The 20595-nt window shown below is 33.1% G+C and overlaps 2 protein-coding genes and 1 non-coding gene across 4 annotated transcripts in view; all 3 read right to left on the bottom strand.

Moving 5' to 3' along the window:
• On the bottom strand, nt 6521-6608 carry TRNAM-CAU. The gene is given in 2 exon segments: nt 6521-6556; nt 6571-6608. It is a non-coding gene; the product is annotated as a tRNA-Met (tRNA).
• Nucleotides 8020-18928, bottom strand: LOC109849638 (vacuolar protein sorting-associated protein 26B-like). 2 transcript variants are annotated; one of them, XM_020419493.1, is made up of 12 exons: nt 18790-18928; nt 18446-18488; nt 17521-17595; nt 17287-17361; nt 17100-17172; nt 15538-15582; nt 13216-13327; nt 12517-12583; nt 10843-10887; nt 9733-9788; nt 9446-9621; nt 8020-8483 (listed from the first exon to the last, which is right to left on the bottom strand). In XM_020419493.1, exons 2-12 carry the CDS (start codon nt 18446-18448, stop codon nt 8308-8310), a joined length of 903 nt encoding a protein of 300 aa, XP_020275082.1. In that variant the 5' UTR covers nt 18449-18488; nt 18790-18928; the 3' UTR covers nt 8020-8307. The 2 variants fall into 2 exon arrangements, with proteins under 2 accessions (XP_020275082.1, XP_020275081.1); XM_020419492.1 differs by having other exon boundaries at nt 18446-18483; nt 18790-18923.
• The window catches only part of LOC109850782 (ribose-phosphate pyrophosphokinase 4-like), an 11086-nt gene continuing 10548 nt past the window's right edge, over nt 20058-20595 (bottom strand). The window contains 1 exon segment of the mRNA XM_020420855.1: nt 20058-20529. Coding sequence (XP_020276444.1) covers nt 20368-20529 — 162 coding nt within the window. The 3' untranslated portion in view covers nt 20058-20367.

Below are 20595 nucleotides of genomic sequence, written 5' to 3' on the forward strand. Positions count from 1 at the left end.
TGTTTGTTTCATCAATATTTTGGGATTTGGAATACCAAAATTTGTAATATTTTGTTTGTTTCATCAATATTTTGGGATTTGGAATACCAAAATTTGTAATATTTTGTTTGTTTCATCAATATTTTAGAATTTAGAATACTATAAATTATATATTATAATATTATATAATATTTTAATAACATATATTATTATAATATTATATAATATTTTGGGATTTGGAATACTACAGCATGAACAGTGATTATTGGGTCCTCCTATATATATTATATATTATATATATAATATTATATATATATATATTATATATTATAGATATAATTTATATAATATATAATATAATATATATAATATATTATATATATTATATTATATATTATATAAATTATATCTATAATATATAATATATATAATATTATATATATAATATATAATATATATAGAAGGACCCAATAATCACTGTTCATGCTGTAGTATTCCAAATCCCAAAATATTATATAATATTATAATAATATATGTTATTAAAATATTATATAATATTATAATATATAATTTATAGTATTCCAAATCCCAAAATATTGATGAAACAAACAAAATATTATAAATTATAGTATTCCAAATCCCAAAATATTGATGAAACAAACAAAATATTACAAATTTTGGTATTCCAAATCCCAAAATATTGATGAAACAAACAAAATTTTAGAGATCCCAAAACATGTAAAAAATTTTATGGATTTTAAATTCTATGGTGAAATCCATATCCATAAATTTTGGGATACAAAACAAACACCCCCTAATAGTATATTGTGCCATGAATGTAAAAGGTTTAATAGTATGAGACGGTTATGATGCTCTGATAGTACAATACACTAGGAAATGTCATTCCCGTCCTCTACTACTAACCTATGAAAAGTGAAAGACTGTATAAAATGTGTTTTGTTGTGTGAAATTAATAGACTAAATTTAGTGATTAGTATGAAATGGTTACGATGCTTTAGAACTGAAATATATATCTATCTCTATATATATACATACAAACACACATAGATAAGGCACGTTTCGAAATCCGTTTTAACCCATTTCAATACCTAACAGAGCGAAAATGTTATAAAATTGGCAGAAAATCCATGTTACATTTAACGCAGAAAATAACACAAAAAAGGAGTTTTTATACTCGTCACGTTAAGTGTTATCTAACAGTTGTTAAATTGATGATCATATTTGGATGTGTGGCGATTTCCCCACCATCCAAATTAGTATAACGGTAACTGAAATAAGTTCCCATTTGAATCCCTCGATCCTAATTTTACTCAAATGGAAAACCCCTAGTGATCCCTTGACCCCATCTCCAGTGCCTCCTTCATCTCCTCCCCCTCCACCTCCTCTCACTCCTTCGACGAAGAAACCTCTTGATCTCATCTTCCTCTCACGCCTTCAACGAAGATGAAGTTTCCAACTGATGACAATGATCTTCTCATCCTCTATCTTCACTGACGACAAGGCTCCTCTCTGGTCCCTCCTCGACCCCCTCTCAATCTCTTCTTTCTCTCGCGCCTTCGACGAAGATGAAGCTTCTAGCTGAAGACAATGATATTCATCTTCTATCTTCACGGACAATAAGGTTTCTCTTTGGTCCCTCCTCGACTCCCACATCTCTTTTCACCGATGAAGAAAATCCTAACACTATCTTCACCTCCAACGACTCTCTGGATTTTAAATCCTTGTTCCTTTCGATGAAGATGAAGCCTTCTAAGTCCTTACTCATGTAACTCTTTCAGTTCTCCTTTATGTTTAAAAATTTTAATGATATTAATTATTAAAGTCATTATGAATAGTTTGTATTTATGAAATATCTAAATAACTAATGAACAAAATAACCTATATTATGTGTTATGTTGTTTTGTATTTTCCCCCCTTAAGCCTAAAAGGACGGTAGAGCGTTACGTAATATATTATCATTATTTTCAACATTGATATGAAATGTGAAAGGTTGTATGAAATGAAGAAATATGTGAATTAGGGTTATGAGAAGTATTTGAAGGGATATAGTTTATGCATGTACAAAAGGTTTATGTATGCGTATATGTGTTTTATGCATGCATATATGTGATTTGGCGGTCATTTCGGAAGAAAATATTTTAACATCCAACACACTTCTATAATAGTATAAGATAATATGTATAGGGCTATTTGGTTTATTATTTTTTTTAAGGAAAAGGGGCTTAGGATCCAATTTTGGTAGTTATCATGCATTTCATGGAAACAAAATTCCTTTTTTCCTTTCAGCCTGAAATTTATTTTTTTATTTTTGTGTGTGTGTGTGTGGGGTGGGGGGGGGGGGGGGGTTGAAAGCTAATCTTTTAGTGTTGTTTGCAAACGGCCAGAAAATAATGAACGTGTGAGAGTAAGAAAATGGAGGGAGGGTTCGGAAAGTTGAGGTGGCCTAAATAAATTTGATAGGGTAATATCAGGCTTTCTGACAAATTCTTCTCGAAAAAATTGGATCTGATTTTGCTTTAAAATGTGGGGTTTTCCTACCACTTTGGCATATTTGTGTGTGGTGTGTGTATATATATACAATATATATATATATATATATATATATATATATATATATTAATATATATTATATATATATATATATATATATAGTAGTATATATATAGGAAACCATATATAGTAGTCAAAACGTTAAAAGTAATATACTAATAAATAATTAATAAATATACAATAAATTAAATAAAATATGAAAGTTATTAATAATAAATGATTATATGATAATGATATAATATGATAATATAATATACAACATTATAATCACTATATAAGCATTATTAATCTTTTAATAAATATATGTAGTAAATTAATAAATATATAATGTATATAATAGTAACATATTAGTAGTAAAATAGTAATAGAATAAATTAATATAAAAACAATTTATTATATAGAGCAATGTATTATATAGTAATATATAAATATATACAATATTAATATATTATATAATAAATAGATTATATTATAATGTAAAATAAACTTGTTGGCTAACAAATGTTAATATAACCAATATAATGATATTTATAATATAATAATATTTATTAAATAATATTAATATTATTAATAATTTTATATTATGTTAATAATAATATAATATTATTTTAGTATTAAAATAATATTATTTTTAAAATATTATATAATATATAGCAATAACAAATTGATACACCAAAATAATTAAATATATTTTTCTTTAAAAATAATATTTAGTAATTTTAAAGTAAATATAATACATTAAAGTACCATATAATATTATAATGTAATATAATATATTATAGTACCATATAATATTATAATATATTATACAATATCATATTATATTCTACTTACTATTAATAATATATTTAATACTAATGTTATAATGAGTCAAGTGTTGACTAAAAAGACTCAGAATGTTGTTCTGCAAACACTTTACGGGGAAAACACAGCACCATGATATTTTTTTATAAAAACACAAAAGAAAAATACCATGATATCCAAACGAAGTTTTACTATTATATTTTAATAACTCTCTACATCATCTCACTATTTAATTATTAAATCCTACCTTTTCACCTAAATAGAAACCATTTCCTCTCATTTTAAGAGAAAATGGTTTTCATTTAAGGGCTATTTGGTTGGTCAAAATAGTGCAGAAAGTGGCACTTAGAAAACCGACACAATTTTTTTTTGCTATTTTCCCTCACAATCAGCTATTTGGTTCACCAAAATTAAAAAAGAAAGTGGGAGAAAACTAAGGCTCCAGCTAGATATTTTCTGGGGAAATTTTTTCGCGGTTTTAAAGCGGATTATGGGGGAAACGCTAACTTTTCTCTCGCTAGGGTTTTCCTTCACAATTCTTTCCCCAGCTGCCTTTTGTTCTGGTCACCACTCTCTCTCTCTCTCTCTCGATCTCCTTCACAACGTCGAGCTCCACACCACTCGTTCGTCGAACTCGTTCGCCCTCTCTCTCGATCTCCTTCACAGCACCGACCTCTGCGCTGAGCCCCTCTCTCCGCCTCTCTCCACGACGGACTTCGGCCTCCCGCCACGCGCCTCTCTCTTCGCGATCTCGTCTCGCCGCTCACAGCCTCTCTCTCTCACCGCGATCTCGTCCTGCTGCGATCTCGCCCAGTTGATGTTATGGAGGTAAGTTCAAAATATCTGAGACATATTTTGATTTGAGCCAATGACAAATTTTCATTTTAGACCCTTTTAGTAATTTATTTCCAAAAATCGACCCCTTTGAGATTTATTTGCAAATTTCGATCCAGTTTCAGCCAGGTGGCTAAAACTGGATCGAAATTTGCGAATAAAGTTGAAAAAATTCACATGATTTAAAATCCGTGAAGTTATGTCCTTAATTAATTAGTGCTAACCAAAAATTTTGGCTCAGATGGTAAACTGCCACTAAACTTCATGGGATTTTAAATCTTGTGAAGTTTATATTAAACAAATTTCATAAAATAAGTAGTTATATGGAATGAGTTTAGTGGTTATAACATTAGCTTATAAGAGTTGGATGGAAAGCATATGGTTCGAATTCTAGCCTTGTAATTTTTTTTTTTAAATGTTCAAGGAAAAAATATGTTGGGATGAGATTTGAACTTAAGAACACTTCAATGATTGAAGTTTAACTTTCTTTGAGTTAACCACTTGGCTAACTATGGCGACCATATTATATTGAACTCCTCGGGATTTAAAATCTCGTGGAGTTAGGCTAATTATAAACTTCACGGGATTTAGAATCCCGTGAAGTTTAATTAAGGACTAAACTTCACTGGATTCTAAATCTCGTGAAGTTTTTCAACTTTATTCGTAAATTTCGACCCAGTTTCAACCAAGTGGCTGAAACTGGGTCGAAATTTATAAATAAATCTGAAAGGGGTCAATTTTTAGAAATAAATTCCTAAAAGGGTCTAAAACAAAATTGTATCCTTTGAGCCAAACTGCATATAATCAAAACTGGAATAAATTTGTGCGGAATTCTTTGATTGTATGTACGCATTCATTTATACCTGCAGATAGCCAACAAGAGGGAAGGTTGGTGACTTGTAGGGGTGTTTCCAGTCAGCTGAAATTTTCACGGGACTAGTAGTCCCGTTAACACACACATTGTGGATAAACTTCATAAAAGCCCCTCAACTTTACGTGCAAAAATACTATTCAGTAATAAACGTATTTGCACTTATTTCCTTAATTTTTTTAAAGTTTGAAAATTACTTCATCAAACTTAATATTAGTCTATCAAATCTTTAGAGGTTTGGAATTACCCTCGTAAATATCCACAATTAGTTGAAATTATTCACTAAAATCTCTATTGCAAAGTACCCATTAAATTTATAAATAAACCCCCAAATTATTAAACAATTTCAATGTCCTCCCTCAAATGTTCATATTTTGAATTTATTAGTCTCTAAAATGGATTTATAAAAACTTAAATTAGTCTTTCGAATAATTAAATATTTGGACTTACTCCCTTAAATATTCATAATTAGTCCCTCAATTTTTTATTAATTTTGCAAATTACTACCTTATATTTAAAATTAGTCCCGCAATTCATAAGTGGTCTTATTTCGGAATTTTAGACCCTCAAATGTTGAGTATCCTCAACCCACTTATGTTTCACAAATATTTTATTCTATTTGAGTGGTAAGCACACCATGGTGACCATAACCATGGTTTCTTCTTTTTTAGTTTGAACCAAACACTAGAAAATAAGGGCATCAAGTCACACATCAATTATTTTCTTGTACACTAAATTTGAACCAAACTAAGGAAAGTGATGGAAAGTAATTATGCCCCATGTTTCTTTACGAAACAAACACAAAATACACTTAGAAAGAGAGAGAAACACAAAAAAGTGAAGGAAAGTGACATTTGAAAAGTGAAGGAAAGTAACCAAACAGCCGCTTAAGAAGTGGTGTTTTCCCTACTTTTAAGAAAAACTTTCTTAAAATTTTTTGATGAAACAAACAAAGAAATTGAAAAATACTGGAAATTTCTTTTGCATTTTTAGACAGTGTCAAAAGCTTTCCAAGGTTTCCTCTCAAAACAAACACGCCCTTTATAGAAACCACTTTTTTTTTTTTTTTTTTGAACCCAAAAAATGAATTGGAATTCTATAGTGGCATGTGCCTCATATTTTTGTTCTATTTCTTGGTTTTTCATGCATTTTCCATAAAAAAGTTGGTAAACCATACAGTCTCGTATTATAATAGCTACCACTTGTTGCAAGAATGACATGTGACTTTTTTTCAAGCAATGACAAGTGACAGTTGTTTTCGTTTTTTCCCCCTTTATAAAAAGGCCCAACCCTATGTAAAAAAGACAATTGCCAGATAAAAAGACATGTCTAAAGACTAAAATATTTAGTAGAAATAAAGTTGGGTAAACTAATCAAATATTAGTTGGGCACATGATGGTTAAATATCAATACTCCAGTTGAATGAAGACAAACAAAATCAGCAAATTAGTGGAAAAAAATTGGGGTGAGAGAGGCTCGAACTCTCGACCTCAGGATAACTCAATTTTAGCTATGAGACCTACGCGCTAGCCAACTGCGCCACCACCCCTGGTGTCCCTCTCTTCCAAAATAGTTAATAATATTGAAAATAAAATCAAAACAACAGGTTGATACAAATAAGCTGAATGATAGTTTCAAGAATGAAACATATTACACACAGATTTGGACCATCACCAAGAAAAAAAAAAGCAGTGGAGGAACCACTACTTCTAATCACAATCGTTGATTATTTAGTGGAAGATTATGATTTATTCTAAATCTAACACTCACTGTACTCCTGTGTATTGCGCTCCTTTCTTATTTGTACTCATAGAAAAATCATAACTATAAACTAGATAATCAATGGTTCTTGATAATGTAGTGATCCCCAATCCTTACATCACAAGTCAAACAATCATATTAGAATCTAATTCTCAATGTTTGATTCGGGAGCTGTTTGTTTCACCCATTTTATAGAAAAAGATTGGTATTTGAATCTGAACAGTGGTAAAATCGTAATTAAAGGATTCCAAATGAATCCTAATCTGGAGTTTAGTTCAATTTTTTTTATAGATTTCCAAATCTGTAAAGTACCCCAAATAGTGTTTTTTTAGGGATTCCCAAATTCTCTCCTTTTGATCGGATTTGGGCGATATTTCTAACATCCTCATCCCTTTCACCTCTTTGGGGTTTTCCAATTCCGCCGCCTTCGAAAACCCTAGATCTGTGGTTGGAGCGTTGTTCTTCTCACGCCTCATCTCACTCCTCTTCACGCCTCTTCTCCCGCGGGCCAACGATTTCTTTTTCGAACTCGTGGCTGGCGGAATCGGCTTCTCCCTCTTCTCATCGTCGACGCTCCTCTGTTGGTGGGTTTCGGTCGGTTTGTTGGTGATCCCTTCTCGAACTTCTGATTTTCGGTTGGTTTGTTGGTGATCCCTTCTCGAACTTTCATCGGTGTTCGGAGATTACAGTCGCAATAAACTTTATAATTTTGGGAGCATTCTTCTGATATCATATTGATGTCGGAGAGGCAAATTGCAAACAATGAGAATTTATAAATTGGTGAGAAAGGAGAATGCATTGGAAAATTTGAGGCCTCAAGTTAAATTTATAACATCCAAGGCCTTGGAACTAGCCATTGCTACAATATTTCCTATTTGAATATTAGGGTAGTTGTCGCCGTTACTATAGTGTTTTTGTTTTGAATACTGAACTAGCCGTTACTATAGTATTGATCCCAAAAAAAATTCATTTTGAACCAAACTAGATATTAGGAATTGGAGGGTTTCTATAAAAGTGAGATTCTATTTTTTCATGGAGTGAAACAAACATAGAATGCAAAAAAAAAGGATTCCATAAAATTACAAACTTGTCTTAAAATTTTTTATGGAATAGGCAGGAATCCATAAAAAAAAACGGATTCCTAATCCTATTCTTGTTTATTTGTGAAACAAACAGCCCCTTAAGCAGTACCAGAGTCATGGGTAAAACAATAAATAAGAAGGTACGAGTATCTACACACTTAATTCATAAATAATACACACTGCAATAAATAAACTGACAGGACAAAGGAAACAGAGGTCGATGAATCTGGCCCTCGTACAGAGATTATGCACCAAAATCTCACTGCAAGGCTATTTTTCCTTCTTAAAATTTTGACATTTTTAGAAAACTTCCAGGTTATCCCTGAATTCAACAAATTGAAACTTCTCTTTAAAGCGCAAAAGTTTGTTACTTTGAATGGGGCATGGAGATTCACTCAAAGGAACTTAGCTTTCTTGAAGGCGGTATATTGTGATTTCTTGCTGTTTGAAATATCGTCGGTCTTCTTCATCTACAAGAACAAGATTCAGGTAGTACTTTACGCTGAATTTATTGTTGATATTGCGATATGTTGGTGTCAGCTCATATGGGCTTAGAAACAGTCTAATAGGTATCGACTCTCCTGCAAAAAAACAAAAATAAAAATATAATGTTCACAAGAAGCATTTGAGTCTTCGTAAGCACTTTGACACTGCTAAATAGATTAACTAAGCTCCAAGGTCACAAGACATTTGTGCCTATAATTTCATGATTTTAAGGGAGTGTAAAAAATTGTTAGGAATGACTACTTAACAAATTGTAAGACCGATCTGTTATATTAGATTAGCTTGAAGGCTGATATAACATACAACTGGAGAACTACGATTCTCAAGCTCCTTGCTTGAGAAATTCTACTAGGATGACATCTCCAGCCATTCATGGGGAAGGGCATAAGAGAATTTGAAGGTGAGAACCAAGTTAAACAACCTGTGTTAAGACATTTCCTTGATGATGTGTACGCTATTTGAGAATGAGAAACCTCAACTGCTTTGGAGATCCAAGTGGGTAAGTTGGTTATTATCAGATAGAACTTCATACTTCACTTCTCAATTTGCTGTCCACATAGCAACATATCTTCACTCTTTTAATATTGTTTCCAAAGTGTCGAAATACTATACTAGTATGGCCTTGACAAAGAGCTGTAGTAAATACGAGGGACAAGCTAACCTACTCGCCTTTCTTTTACAAATTCTCCACGTCATGCAATATGCAATTGTACAAAGGCATATACTGAATAACCTTAAGGCTAACAAATTGCTCACGTGCAATTTTCATGGCACTAGTACACAGAGAAGTTCAACTAACGTATATATGAACATAATTAGATGAAGGTTTTTTTACGTGTAGAAGATGTTAACTCTTATAGTTGCATATCATGCAATAATATATAGATACGCCCATTTGGTTTAACAAGAAAATTTTAATGGTCTTGAACCAATTACTTAAGAAACCTCTTTCATTTTTCTTGCTGTATTTTAAATGGTCATCCACTAAAACGAGTGTCAGAACGGAAGTGTAAGATGACAAGACTACCACTGATTATACCTCGAACAGGAGCACCATCCATCAGCTCAAATTTAGCAAGGGTCTCGGTCTCAACATATGTATTGGACCCCGATCCCGTGGACTCTCGACGTCTAATCTCAAGCTCCATATTTTTAATTTTGATTCTTACTAAAAGGAAATATATCTTGCCAATGATAACATCCTTCAGATGGTACCTGGATGAAGCGAGCTCAAATTAGGAAATGGGCATACAGATACACTTTCAACTTTTGCAAGGAGTCTCTAACCAAAAGATGGCATTTCTCAAGTTATATGAAAGAGCTTACTTGCTTTTGTTGTATTCAAACTCAATGTGCAAGCAATCTTCAATCCCAACCTCCATCTATAAATTAGCCACAAATTATGTAATTAACAGACGATTTCACATAAAATTTAGCATGAAACACTCAGTAGCAAAACATGTCTATATAATATATGTTATTAATCATAAATTACATTAGATAAAATATTAATTTCAACCCCCCCCCCCCCCCCCAAGCCACCCAACCCCAACCCCTGAACTTTGGGGTGCCTTGCAAAACCCCCCTGAACTTTTGTCACCAATCCACTATCTGTAATTTGCAAATAACTAAAATTTCCTTAGAAAAAGAAAAATCAAAACCTCAATTGAGGGGAAGGAAGTATGTTGCATGTAGATGACAAATGAATACATTAAGGGAAGGAAGTTTTTGCAAATTATAGGTGTGCGGACCCACACAATTTTAGGGGGATTTGTGAAATTAACCCTATATTAAATCTAGACAGGTTTCAGTTTTGCATGGGTTTTCATCTCAGACCCACACAATTTTAGGCCGTGTCCTCGAGACCCGGCAACTGAGTTTTTTAGGTGGTTTTGCAGGTTTTAGAAACCTGGACATTTAAGGTTGTGAAGGGTCCAGGTCAAATATGATAGGGCAAATATCCCTATATGTGACGATGGTTTACAATAAAAGTTGTCATCGAAGAGAACCTTTAAGCATTTTGTATCATGCAAACAATGTTAATACATCTTATTAGTGCTTGTTAGATATGCACAAATACCGTGTTGACTATTTGAAAAGAGAGATACCATCGACTGTTTGAAATTCCTTCAAACCCCTTTTGGTTCTTGACTGGGCATGTTTTGAAATGTCTGCCCAGAAATCAGACAGGTTTCACTACAGATGATAACTCTTGAATCTGAGCGAGCCAAATTGTAATATATAATCCATTTTAAAAAAAATAACATATTATAGATATAGGAGCTTCAGTCTAATAATTTTCCTCTATAGAAAATTATACTTTTGACTTGCACACAATGGAATTTATATGCTGATTGTGCAATGTATACACAGAAAAAAATATTAATTCAATCTACCTATATTTGAATGTTAAACAACTCCAGCAATTCTACTGACCTTAATGCTGTTGTTAATTGTTGGAACTGGAGTATAGTTGCGAACCTGATTAATGTGGAGAATAAGAACAAGTTAAACAAAGCATAACGGTAAGGGCATATCAAAGGCATGAAATAGAAATACTGGCTGGCATGGATTCTTTGAAAAATGCCAATAAATCTCAGACGTGTTTCATGATAATACTTACGAAAAACATCTGTAAAAATCAACGATATTTTTGTTGGGGTGCCTTTCCTGATATTGTAGAACATAACAACTTAAAAATATGCTTACAGGAAAAAATAATTGTTCTCATGAGATATTAATCAGAAACCATCAAGTACAACCACCAAAAAGAACATGTCACTAACAGAGGCCTCTAGATGATCCAAAGGAGCATAAAGACTGTGAGGCCAAACCAGAAAATATCAGAATCATTGAATTATTCAAGTGAAAACTAGTGAAGATCTTCATCCTGCACTGGATTGAAGATGAACATAGTTGTATAAAGGCTTATTTCGGCAAAAGATCCTAGCATATTACAACAACATAAAGAGCCAAACCTCACAGTGTTAAGCACATGCAGTATGAAGTTGAGACAGGTCACAACTTAATTCCCATGATTACTACTAGGCAACATCCTCAAGGTTTAGCATGTATAACAGCCATGTTGTTGATCACTAGATTTCCCATTTAGTAATATACATCTTTGCGCTCCTTTTAACATTCTCTAAATGGCATGTTCTGATAAGGCGGAGTTATTGGGAGGAGAAACGAACAGGCAGATTTGTGGTTATGCCTTTTGGACATGTTGGAGGCAGGAACTAGGGTGTTCAAATAAGCAAAGATACCTAACCTAAAATGGCTATGGATGGATCCACATGAGCAAAAGAGACCAAAGATGGACATGATCAGACTTAAAATGAGAATTTGCAATATTTACTATGACAATGTCTTTGTACTTTGGAGTTTGGACTTCGGACACCAAGATCTTAAATCTGTTTCAAGGCTGGAAAGGTTGAGCAAGGAGAAAGGCTCGCACAGATAGTTCTAAGATAAATAAGAGCTCTAGATAAGGTTAAGTTTTAGGTGAGAGAGGTAACTAGTTTGTAATAAAATACACAATGTAATATGCTTCGGCCACTTAATAAACTCATATGGCCAATCAAATGAAGGCATCTGTTTCACAAAGGAACGAAAGGAACAAGGAAATTACCAATAACTTTGTTGAAAGCTTATCATAATTACTTTGCAGGAAAAAGGGTATAACATGATAAAAAGAAGGTTATGAGATCTTGATACAGAATTTTACTCAGAAACCTTGAACTTTTCCATATATTAGATGAACTTAGGACACCAATAAAAGACAAAGCACTGGGGGTCTACAGGTGCAATATTTGCAATGTGCCAGTACGGTATGATCCATTTGCATTAAACAAAAGATTAGAATGTCTTTTCTTAGACTAGGCACCCAGATAAACTTGATAGCATAAAAGTTTACAACCTCAAAACCTTGATTGATAAAGACTTGGTGAGAAACCATAATCTTGTCTTGTGCAATCTTATATGTATAACGAGAATAATGAAACAATCTAGAAAAAAGGTTTTTGAGCTATTTTAACTTGAAATTTCCCACAACAAGATCCATATGTTAGTAATCGTAAATTAAAACATGGAGATGGCTAGATGGAATACCCAGAAATCCTGGTGCTCCACAAAGTTCCCGACATAGTTTCGAGTGATTGTAACTCTTAGAACGTACCTGCAAGCTAACAGCAATATTCTTTAGTTATCTTCAACATATCATATGTCATTGTATTCAAGGATGTTCATACTGTAAAATCGACAAGCAAAAGTATATGTAGAATTAATTAAAAGTGCAGGTGAAACAAGCCTTCCTATCGTCACGAGGTCAATTGTGACATATCTTGGATAAACTAATTAAGTCGAGATTACATCATGAAGGATAACCATACTCCATCATAATATATATTTATAGTTTTCTGCTCAAACTAAGAAGGAAACCTACATATGCTGCAAGCGTATATTGTACACTATATAAAAACATACAAGCAAATCATACAAGGAATAAAATGTATGACATGGATGTTATGAAGACAATTTATATAATGAAGATAAACAATTACTTTACAATTAGTCACTCTTAGTCTTAGGAAGAGGTAGCAAAAATTATTTCAGGATTTGATCCTACAACTACTGAAGACATTCTTCCTTCAATCATATCAAAACAAACCAAATTGGTTATTGATAAACAGTTTAAGCTAAAAAATATCTCCCAGGATTCAGCAATGATAATGAATGATATGAAGTGCAGGCAGAGTCAAGCAACTCCCACTTAGTAACCAAACCACAAAATACCAAATCATGACTTACCTCAATCTCACATTGACCCCATTGTATGACTCATATGGCATTTCAACGGTAGAGAATTCAAATGGATATGCCTTCTTTTCATATATTTCACCAGGGACATCCAGTTCACGTACTGCAGGGAAATGACTTCAAATATCAGTCAACTGAAAACACCATGCAGAAAATAGTGAGGTACATCTTCGAGTGGACAAGTATGTGACCATATTGAAAATAAGTCTCACTCCTTTATTAGTTTATTGAACTTTGTATTGAATATAATTTATTTATAACAAACAACACAGGAGGGCGTCTACATTTTCTATTAGAGGTCTAATTGTTTATCCAAAAGAAGAATTGTTCTTCAATACCCCCTTGCATACTTTCCCTTCAAGCGCCAAAACAACGTTATACTATGAAGCATCACAGCCGAATTAAAGGTTGCATTAAAAGAAAAAGGAAATTTGAACATTTTCAGTAGTGACCTGCTCCATTATAAGCATTGCATTGCCAAATTAAAGGTTGCATTAAAACAAAAAGGAAATTTGAACATTCACAGTAGTGACCTACTCCATTGAAAGTATCGTATGTTTTACCTTTTGGAAGAGAGGAGAAATTTGAGATTATATGTTTGAACTAGTCCAGATAGTTACCTTGCATCTAACCCTGTGTACATCTAGGATACCTGGGTATGGGTTTAGGGCTGCCGTACCCGACCCATTTTGGGTACGGGTATGCCTGCGATTCATGGTGGACACGGCTGGTTCCGTTCCAGCCAATTTTCAAGCAGTGATAGGGCTTTAAATTGGGTTTAATTGGTTATCGGGTTCAAGAATGAAAAGTTTTTTGAACGTGATAACCCGAACCCACAACTTGAAACTTTAAAAGGATGCCAATTTTGACCCCATCTCTCTCACAACACCCGATTCCTTTCTGGCTCTTTCCTTTTCACTTCAGAAGTCACCACACCCAAAGCCTCTTCTTCGAAACCTAGCTCCGATGACTCTATGATCTCTTCTTTTTCAGTTCTCCGGCGATTGGTGGTGGAGTTAGAGTATTATAAAAGAATCAAAGATACCAAATAGAAATATAGTAAGTTAATGAGACTTAGGGTTTTTTATGCTTTTCTAATTTAAGATATAATTTGTTATAAAATAAATACTTTTGAGATATATTGTTATTTTTTGATAGTTAATATACAAGTTAACTTGTTCTTATACAATGTTTCTCTGCAATTTGATATCTAACTGACTTCAATTTAGGGGTTTTCATTTAAGTAGCTTTTCTGAAAATATTTCTTTGCACTCTTGAATCTATTCTTTTTGAGGTACTGAATCAAAGAGATGCATAAGTAAGAATCATCTTTTGTCTTTTGAATTGTTCAATTTCTTAAATAGTGACCTTTTTCCTTCTTTTTCTGTATGTGGTTGTTTGCTATTTAATAGAATCAATGGTTTCTAATAGTAGAAAACTAGAAATATTGATCTAATGTATAATCATTAATTTCAACACACGCACACACACGCACGCACACACACAAGCACACACACACACACACCTCGTGTCCCATACCTGTACCCATGCAACATAGGTGTACATCATTGCTTTTACTCATGAAACCTTTGAGCTGAAATTTTGCATAACCACTCATACACGTTAAAGGAAATAACTTTCTAAGTTTAACCAAATCTAGAGTACTTTTTTTTTTACATCACATGCACTTTTGCTCATGAACCCTTCAACCCAAAATTTTACCATGCCCTCCCATATGAAAACATGAACAATAATTAAAGAATTACTTGCATAAGTATGTGAATAATATCATTTTTGCAAAAATAGCCAACTAAATTCCTAGTCATGCATTCGCACATTTTCATGCTAAAATGGTTTAAATTTTATAGGATTTTTTTTCTTTGACCTCTTTCCTATTTACATTGCATTTATTATACGTCAAATTCTAAAATTGCCTTCCTCTCCCCCTACTCCATCCTTCCTCCCTCTGACCGGATACATGCACGTACATGAGTTGGAGTGTGAGTACTTTATTTGCAGCTAGCCGCTTACTTTGAGGGTGGAAGACAACTGAAAAGTTACAGTATTTAAGACCACGAAATTACCATTTGATTCAGATTATCAACAAGGGGCCGACTTTCTCACATATGTGTGCAGGTAGAGCAGTGACAAGAATATGCTGCCTCTCACCCATTAGGCAACCAAATCAACAATAACAAAGATAGAAACAAGAATAACAGAGACAAGACAATCTAACTGTTAAAGTAGGCATTTCAATGATAAAATAAGCATATCAACTCAGCATGAGGAAGGGAAAAAAACTCATTAACTCACCTAAGGAGGTGAAATCATAAAAACGTCCTTTGTCAAAGTACAACTCTGCAAGAATAAACGTAAAACAAAGATCAAAATAATAAAGTAAAGTATAATTACTAAGAGCAGTCCGACTTCCAAATTGCAACCAGGTATCTTCTGGAATGACAAAGGGATATGATTTAAATTAGTAAAAAGCAAAACTAAAACTAAAAGTTAAAATGCAGTAATGCATAGCACAAGAAATAAAATGTGAAGAGCATGTGCCAGGACCTGCATGCTATAGACACAGTGATACAAGCATGTTGAGTGACAGAATTGACATTTCCAATAATTGTAATTTATGCAATGGAAAAGGTTTGATAAAATTCCTGAGCAAAGAGGCCACTCAAAAAGAATTTTAACCAGCAACTTGCTCTAGCTCACAGCATACTTCATTGAAGTTGATAAACTGGATATGAAGCAAACAAAAAGACAGACAAATTGCAAGTGCTGTAGCTACCCAGTACAAAAAGGATACTCCATCAGGATGTTAAAAAATACCAAGGGATGTTCAAGTTGCAAATTCATTTTGTCTTGTTCTATAGCTTCAAAATGTCTAAAAGTTAAAATTCAAAACCTTTAGAGGTTTCTAGTAAATTATTAGTGCTTTTTTTTCCAAATTTTTTAATGACGTGTTTGTGAGCATTTGTGAGTATCTGTGTGCTTATGTGATTCAACGGATGTGGCGTATTAACATGCAGGCCCATGCACACACAGAGAAGCATTACAAACAATGGAAGCATTTTGATAGAGAAACTGACAGAAATCTGTGCACAGCCCATCTTGTTTCATCATCAATTGAGTCTCCCATCACAATGGGTTAGGATTTAGTATGTAACCCTAAAGACAAAAGGCCCTGAGAACTACTGAGAAAGTCTTCATTGTTTCTCATCCTAACACTATTGCTCATGTAACATGAGACAGAAGGGGCCTGCCATCAACAAATACTAGTTGGCAGGTACCAGGGCCTTCATTGGTTGCATAATTTAAGCTCGTGTTACCAGGGAACAAGACTTAAAAATTACCCTAGCAAAGACAAAATGTACAAACGAGGACGAATCTAGCTTGTTGGGTGTAGGGGCACGTGGCCCAACATGTGCCATTTTTTTTAGAAATTACCTATAATTATCATAGGTGCTCCCATTTAATATTTATGCGGTGCCCCCATGTAGAGAAGGATTGTGAAGAATTGTTGATGGAACTAGTAGTATTTACTTATTTTTCTGATGAAAATAAAATGATCATGTACTGATTTGATATGAAGGTACAAATAATCATACACTGATATGAAAATGATAATGAAAAATATTATGTGTCGTGATATTTGTGTTTATTGTGTAAATAATTTTTTCTATTAGTAGAGTTTATATTATATAAAATACGAATTTTATGTTTACTTGTATATGTGCCCCATAGAAAAAAATTTCTGGATCTGTCCCCATACGAAGCATACCTATCTGACCGAAACAAGGTCCAATTACCTAAACCTAAACATATAATAATGATACAAACCGCAACATACGCCAAAAGTACAAACATACCTATCTGGCCAAGAAGCTCAATTTTCACACCAATGTGCTCCACCTTCTTACCGTGAAATGGTTCTATGATTACCTGCAAAATAAAATATTAGAATACTACTCGTTATTGGTAATGGTATAGGTTAAAAGAGAAAATGTACAAGTATGAATGATTAGCATATATGTCTTTGAAAAATATGTACAGAACCTCGCCAGTTAAGGTTTCATGATTTTGAAAAAGTGGGACCATTGCAGTCTGGCCATTTTCCTTCTTTATAGAAGCCTGCGAGAAAAAACAATAAACAGAAATATAATATGAAAAACACAAGACCTAATTTTCAGGAAAAATATCCATTTACAGCAGAGATCAAAAATCAAATATGAAAAAAGAAACACTATTGAGCTTAAGGCAACAGTGGTATCTCATGAGTGTTCATCTTACCTGTTTCCGAGTTTTCGCGTCAGCAAAAACTACCATGATTTTACATGGGGACTTGAATGCTCCGATAAGGTAGTTCTGAAATAGCCAAAAGTTAAATTCCAAATATGGGTGATAACAATTACATACACTCATATCATCAATATAAAAGAACTAAAGAAGTGATTAAATATTTTGTGCACATGTCATGCCCTGTACGGCAAGCTTGAATAATGAGGAAAAACATGTTTGACCAATGAAAACAGGATAAACTACTTATAATGGAAGTTTAAGCCTAACCATGTCATATACCATTCTAAGTAGTATACCTGATACCATACTTGTATTACAAACAAAATTACACTACAAATCTGGTAAAACTATGAGAAACTAGCATAGGAGTTCGGATGAAACAAAACTCCCAACTCAGGGTCTGTTTGATACCGCTTCTTATGTGCCTCAAAGAAACAGTTTCTTCTTTTGTTAGGAGCCATTTTATAGTTTTTTTTAACTTTTTTAAAAACACGGAAATCATTAAAAATACTCAAACCAATTCTAAAAAAACTAAATAATTCCCTCTGTTGCGCTATATTTCTCTTGTAAGCTAAGACCAACATATAGTCTTTTGTGTCGCTAATACATGCCATAAGCTACAACGTAACTTTTTTCTAGAGATACAACTAAATATAATCCAGACGCTTCTTTCAGATGAAATTAATGTCGTAACATGAAAATGGTAACGGACAAAAAAAGTAATGCAAGCAGCATGCTAAATTGATGAAAACAAAAGCACTTCAAGAATCACAGAAGCGAAACTGGAGTGTCAAAAACAACTACTGCAACGCATTTTAAATGACACATTACATGAATATGAGACACCAAAACACACACACACACACACACGAAAAAGAGAGCTTAATACTAATAAACAACCACAATAAGAACATACCATGATCTCAAACTAGGGTATCAACTCGTCGACAACACCTGCACTAACAAATGCAAACAAATTGAAAATTATACAACTTATAACTCAAGTTGAAGTCAACAAAGATTTCACTATTACATTCAAATTCGAGTTATCCGATCTCTAAAACCGCATATTATGTAAAAGATTAGTTTCTAGATCAAGCTCAGAGCTTTTCGATTTGATACTGATAAAACAATTGAAATTTCCCAATTATACGATGATCAACCCTAGCAAACGATTAACTGTTAACAGATGAGTAAATTTACTTGATTCAATTCAGTTCAATCGCCATCGGAAACCCTAGAATTGAGAATGGATTGTACCTGAATCGATGAGTAGAAGCCGGAGCTGCAAGAATTTGGGGGATCGAAATTAACGGTAGAACCCCTTGAATTCGTAAGGTCGCGATCTCAGAGAAAAATAATATTTTGGAGCAAACAGGTGGGCCCCACTTTGCAGAGCGTTTTAAGTTGACGGCGTCAGTCTGACTACTTTTGATGAAGACGGAGGGGCTGTTTGGTTGTATGTTTTTATTACCATGTAAAAGGATGTAAAGTGTAAAAAAAGTGGGTCCCAATGTCAGCTTTCATCATTTTCAATTGTTTGTTTGTAGTTGTGAAAATAGTGTAAAGTGATTTCATATGCTGATGTAGTTTGTAAAGTGATTTCATGAAAAAAAGTCATGATTTTAGGAGAAAGCTAACATTGAAGTTAGGAAAAAATAATAAAAAATAATTCCAACCAATATGATCATTTGAGTAGGGACCACTTTTTATACTTTCCAAACAAACAATTAAAGTTTTATTTTGCAAACAAAACAAGTGTTTTATGATTCCAATGGAATAAAAAACAAACAAAGAAAAGTATAAAAGTGAAATTGATGAGGTGGACAATAACTTTCCAAGTTGTGTCATAAATACACAACTTTACCAACAACAACCAAACAGCCCCGGAGTTATGGGTAACGTCCAATTGTCCGTATTTCTGTAATATTAATATATAATAATTCTGAAAATGATTATATTAAAATATTTAAAGATATATAATTTTTTTTGGTATTCGACATAAGACTAATATAAAATGCGAATATACATGCAGATACAAAATGGATATGAGTAAATCAGATAAGATTGAAAAAATTATTATTCATGTGATACAAGAGAGTTCGTTAGTATGCTCGTTATATGTGAAAAGCTAAGATAAGATCACTCGATAGTTAGTATGCAATTTGTAGATATATTCGATATTTTAGAAACAGATCTAACATTTCAGATACGGATATTCCACTACATATGCATATATCTCATATCTATGAATATTGATATTTAGTAACAATATCTATACTCCAACATGCAGATACACATCATACACAGTAAAAAAAGTGTTTGTGTTTTCGAGTTCATTCTCTGTAATCATCGTCTCTATATATCAGAACATGCCCATTTAAAGAAATGTTAAATGATTAACTTTTTCTCTTTTAAGTATTTCTTTCTGCCTTCAGAAATCGCAAAGAAAAAAAAATCACAGTGCTGAAAACAAAAGGAAGAAATATTTGACTGTTTGATAAGCTAAAACTCATTGAACATGCGAATTCATAAACACATCAAGATATGTCCAACTTTCCTTCATACAGTAACATTCTCAGACAACAGAAGGACATAAACCAAATAAAATCACAGATCGAATTGAATTTCACAAGAAAACTGCTCTCGCAAATCGCAATAGAGAAACATGTATTAATCATAACAAATAATCTTCAAGCCCTACTGGTTTTTATTCTTCCAGAGAAAATACCCTTCAATCATGAACTTCAATTTCCCCAACATAAATAAGATCACCAAGAAGAGTATCAGATACATGAAAATTTCTATATATTACAGTTTCTCTCCAAACTGGTATCTTTAGATTTGAAGGGCATCTGCGATGGACCCAGCAAGGCTCAGAACCTCGAAAGGAGCTCTATTGGCAATGGCCTTAACAGTGTGAGGACAAGAATCTGTGATCCAGAAGTATGTGAATGGGTTCTCGAAGCCTACAGAAATTGCAGAAATTTTTGGTTAGAGCTTGTGAGTTGGATATGAGAATAATGTGAGTTGGATATGAGAATAAAAACTTATGCACTCATTACC

Source organism: Asparagus officinalis, chromosome 7, assembly GCF_001876935.1.
Source record: "Asparagus officinalis chromosome 7, Aspof.V1, whole genome shotgun sequence".
Lineage (NCBI taxonomy): Eukaryota > Viridiplantae > Streptophyta > Magnoliopsida > Asparagales > Asparagaceae > Asparagus > Asparagus officinalis.

Excerpts from the sequence above, each read along its gene's own strand:
- LOC109849638 (XM_020419493.1), bottom strand. Across the intron at positions 13,328-15,537 it reads TTATGATTTCACCTCCTTAG|TACGTGAACTGGATGTCCCT; the intron begins GTGAGTTAATGA and ends ATTTCCCTGCAG. Across the intron at positions 10,888-12,516 it reads TGGAGCACCAGGATTTCTGG|GTTCGCAACTATACTCCAGT; the intron begins GTATTCCATCTA and ends CACATTAATCAG.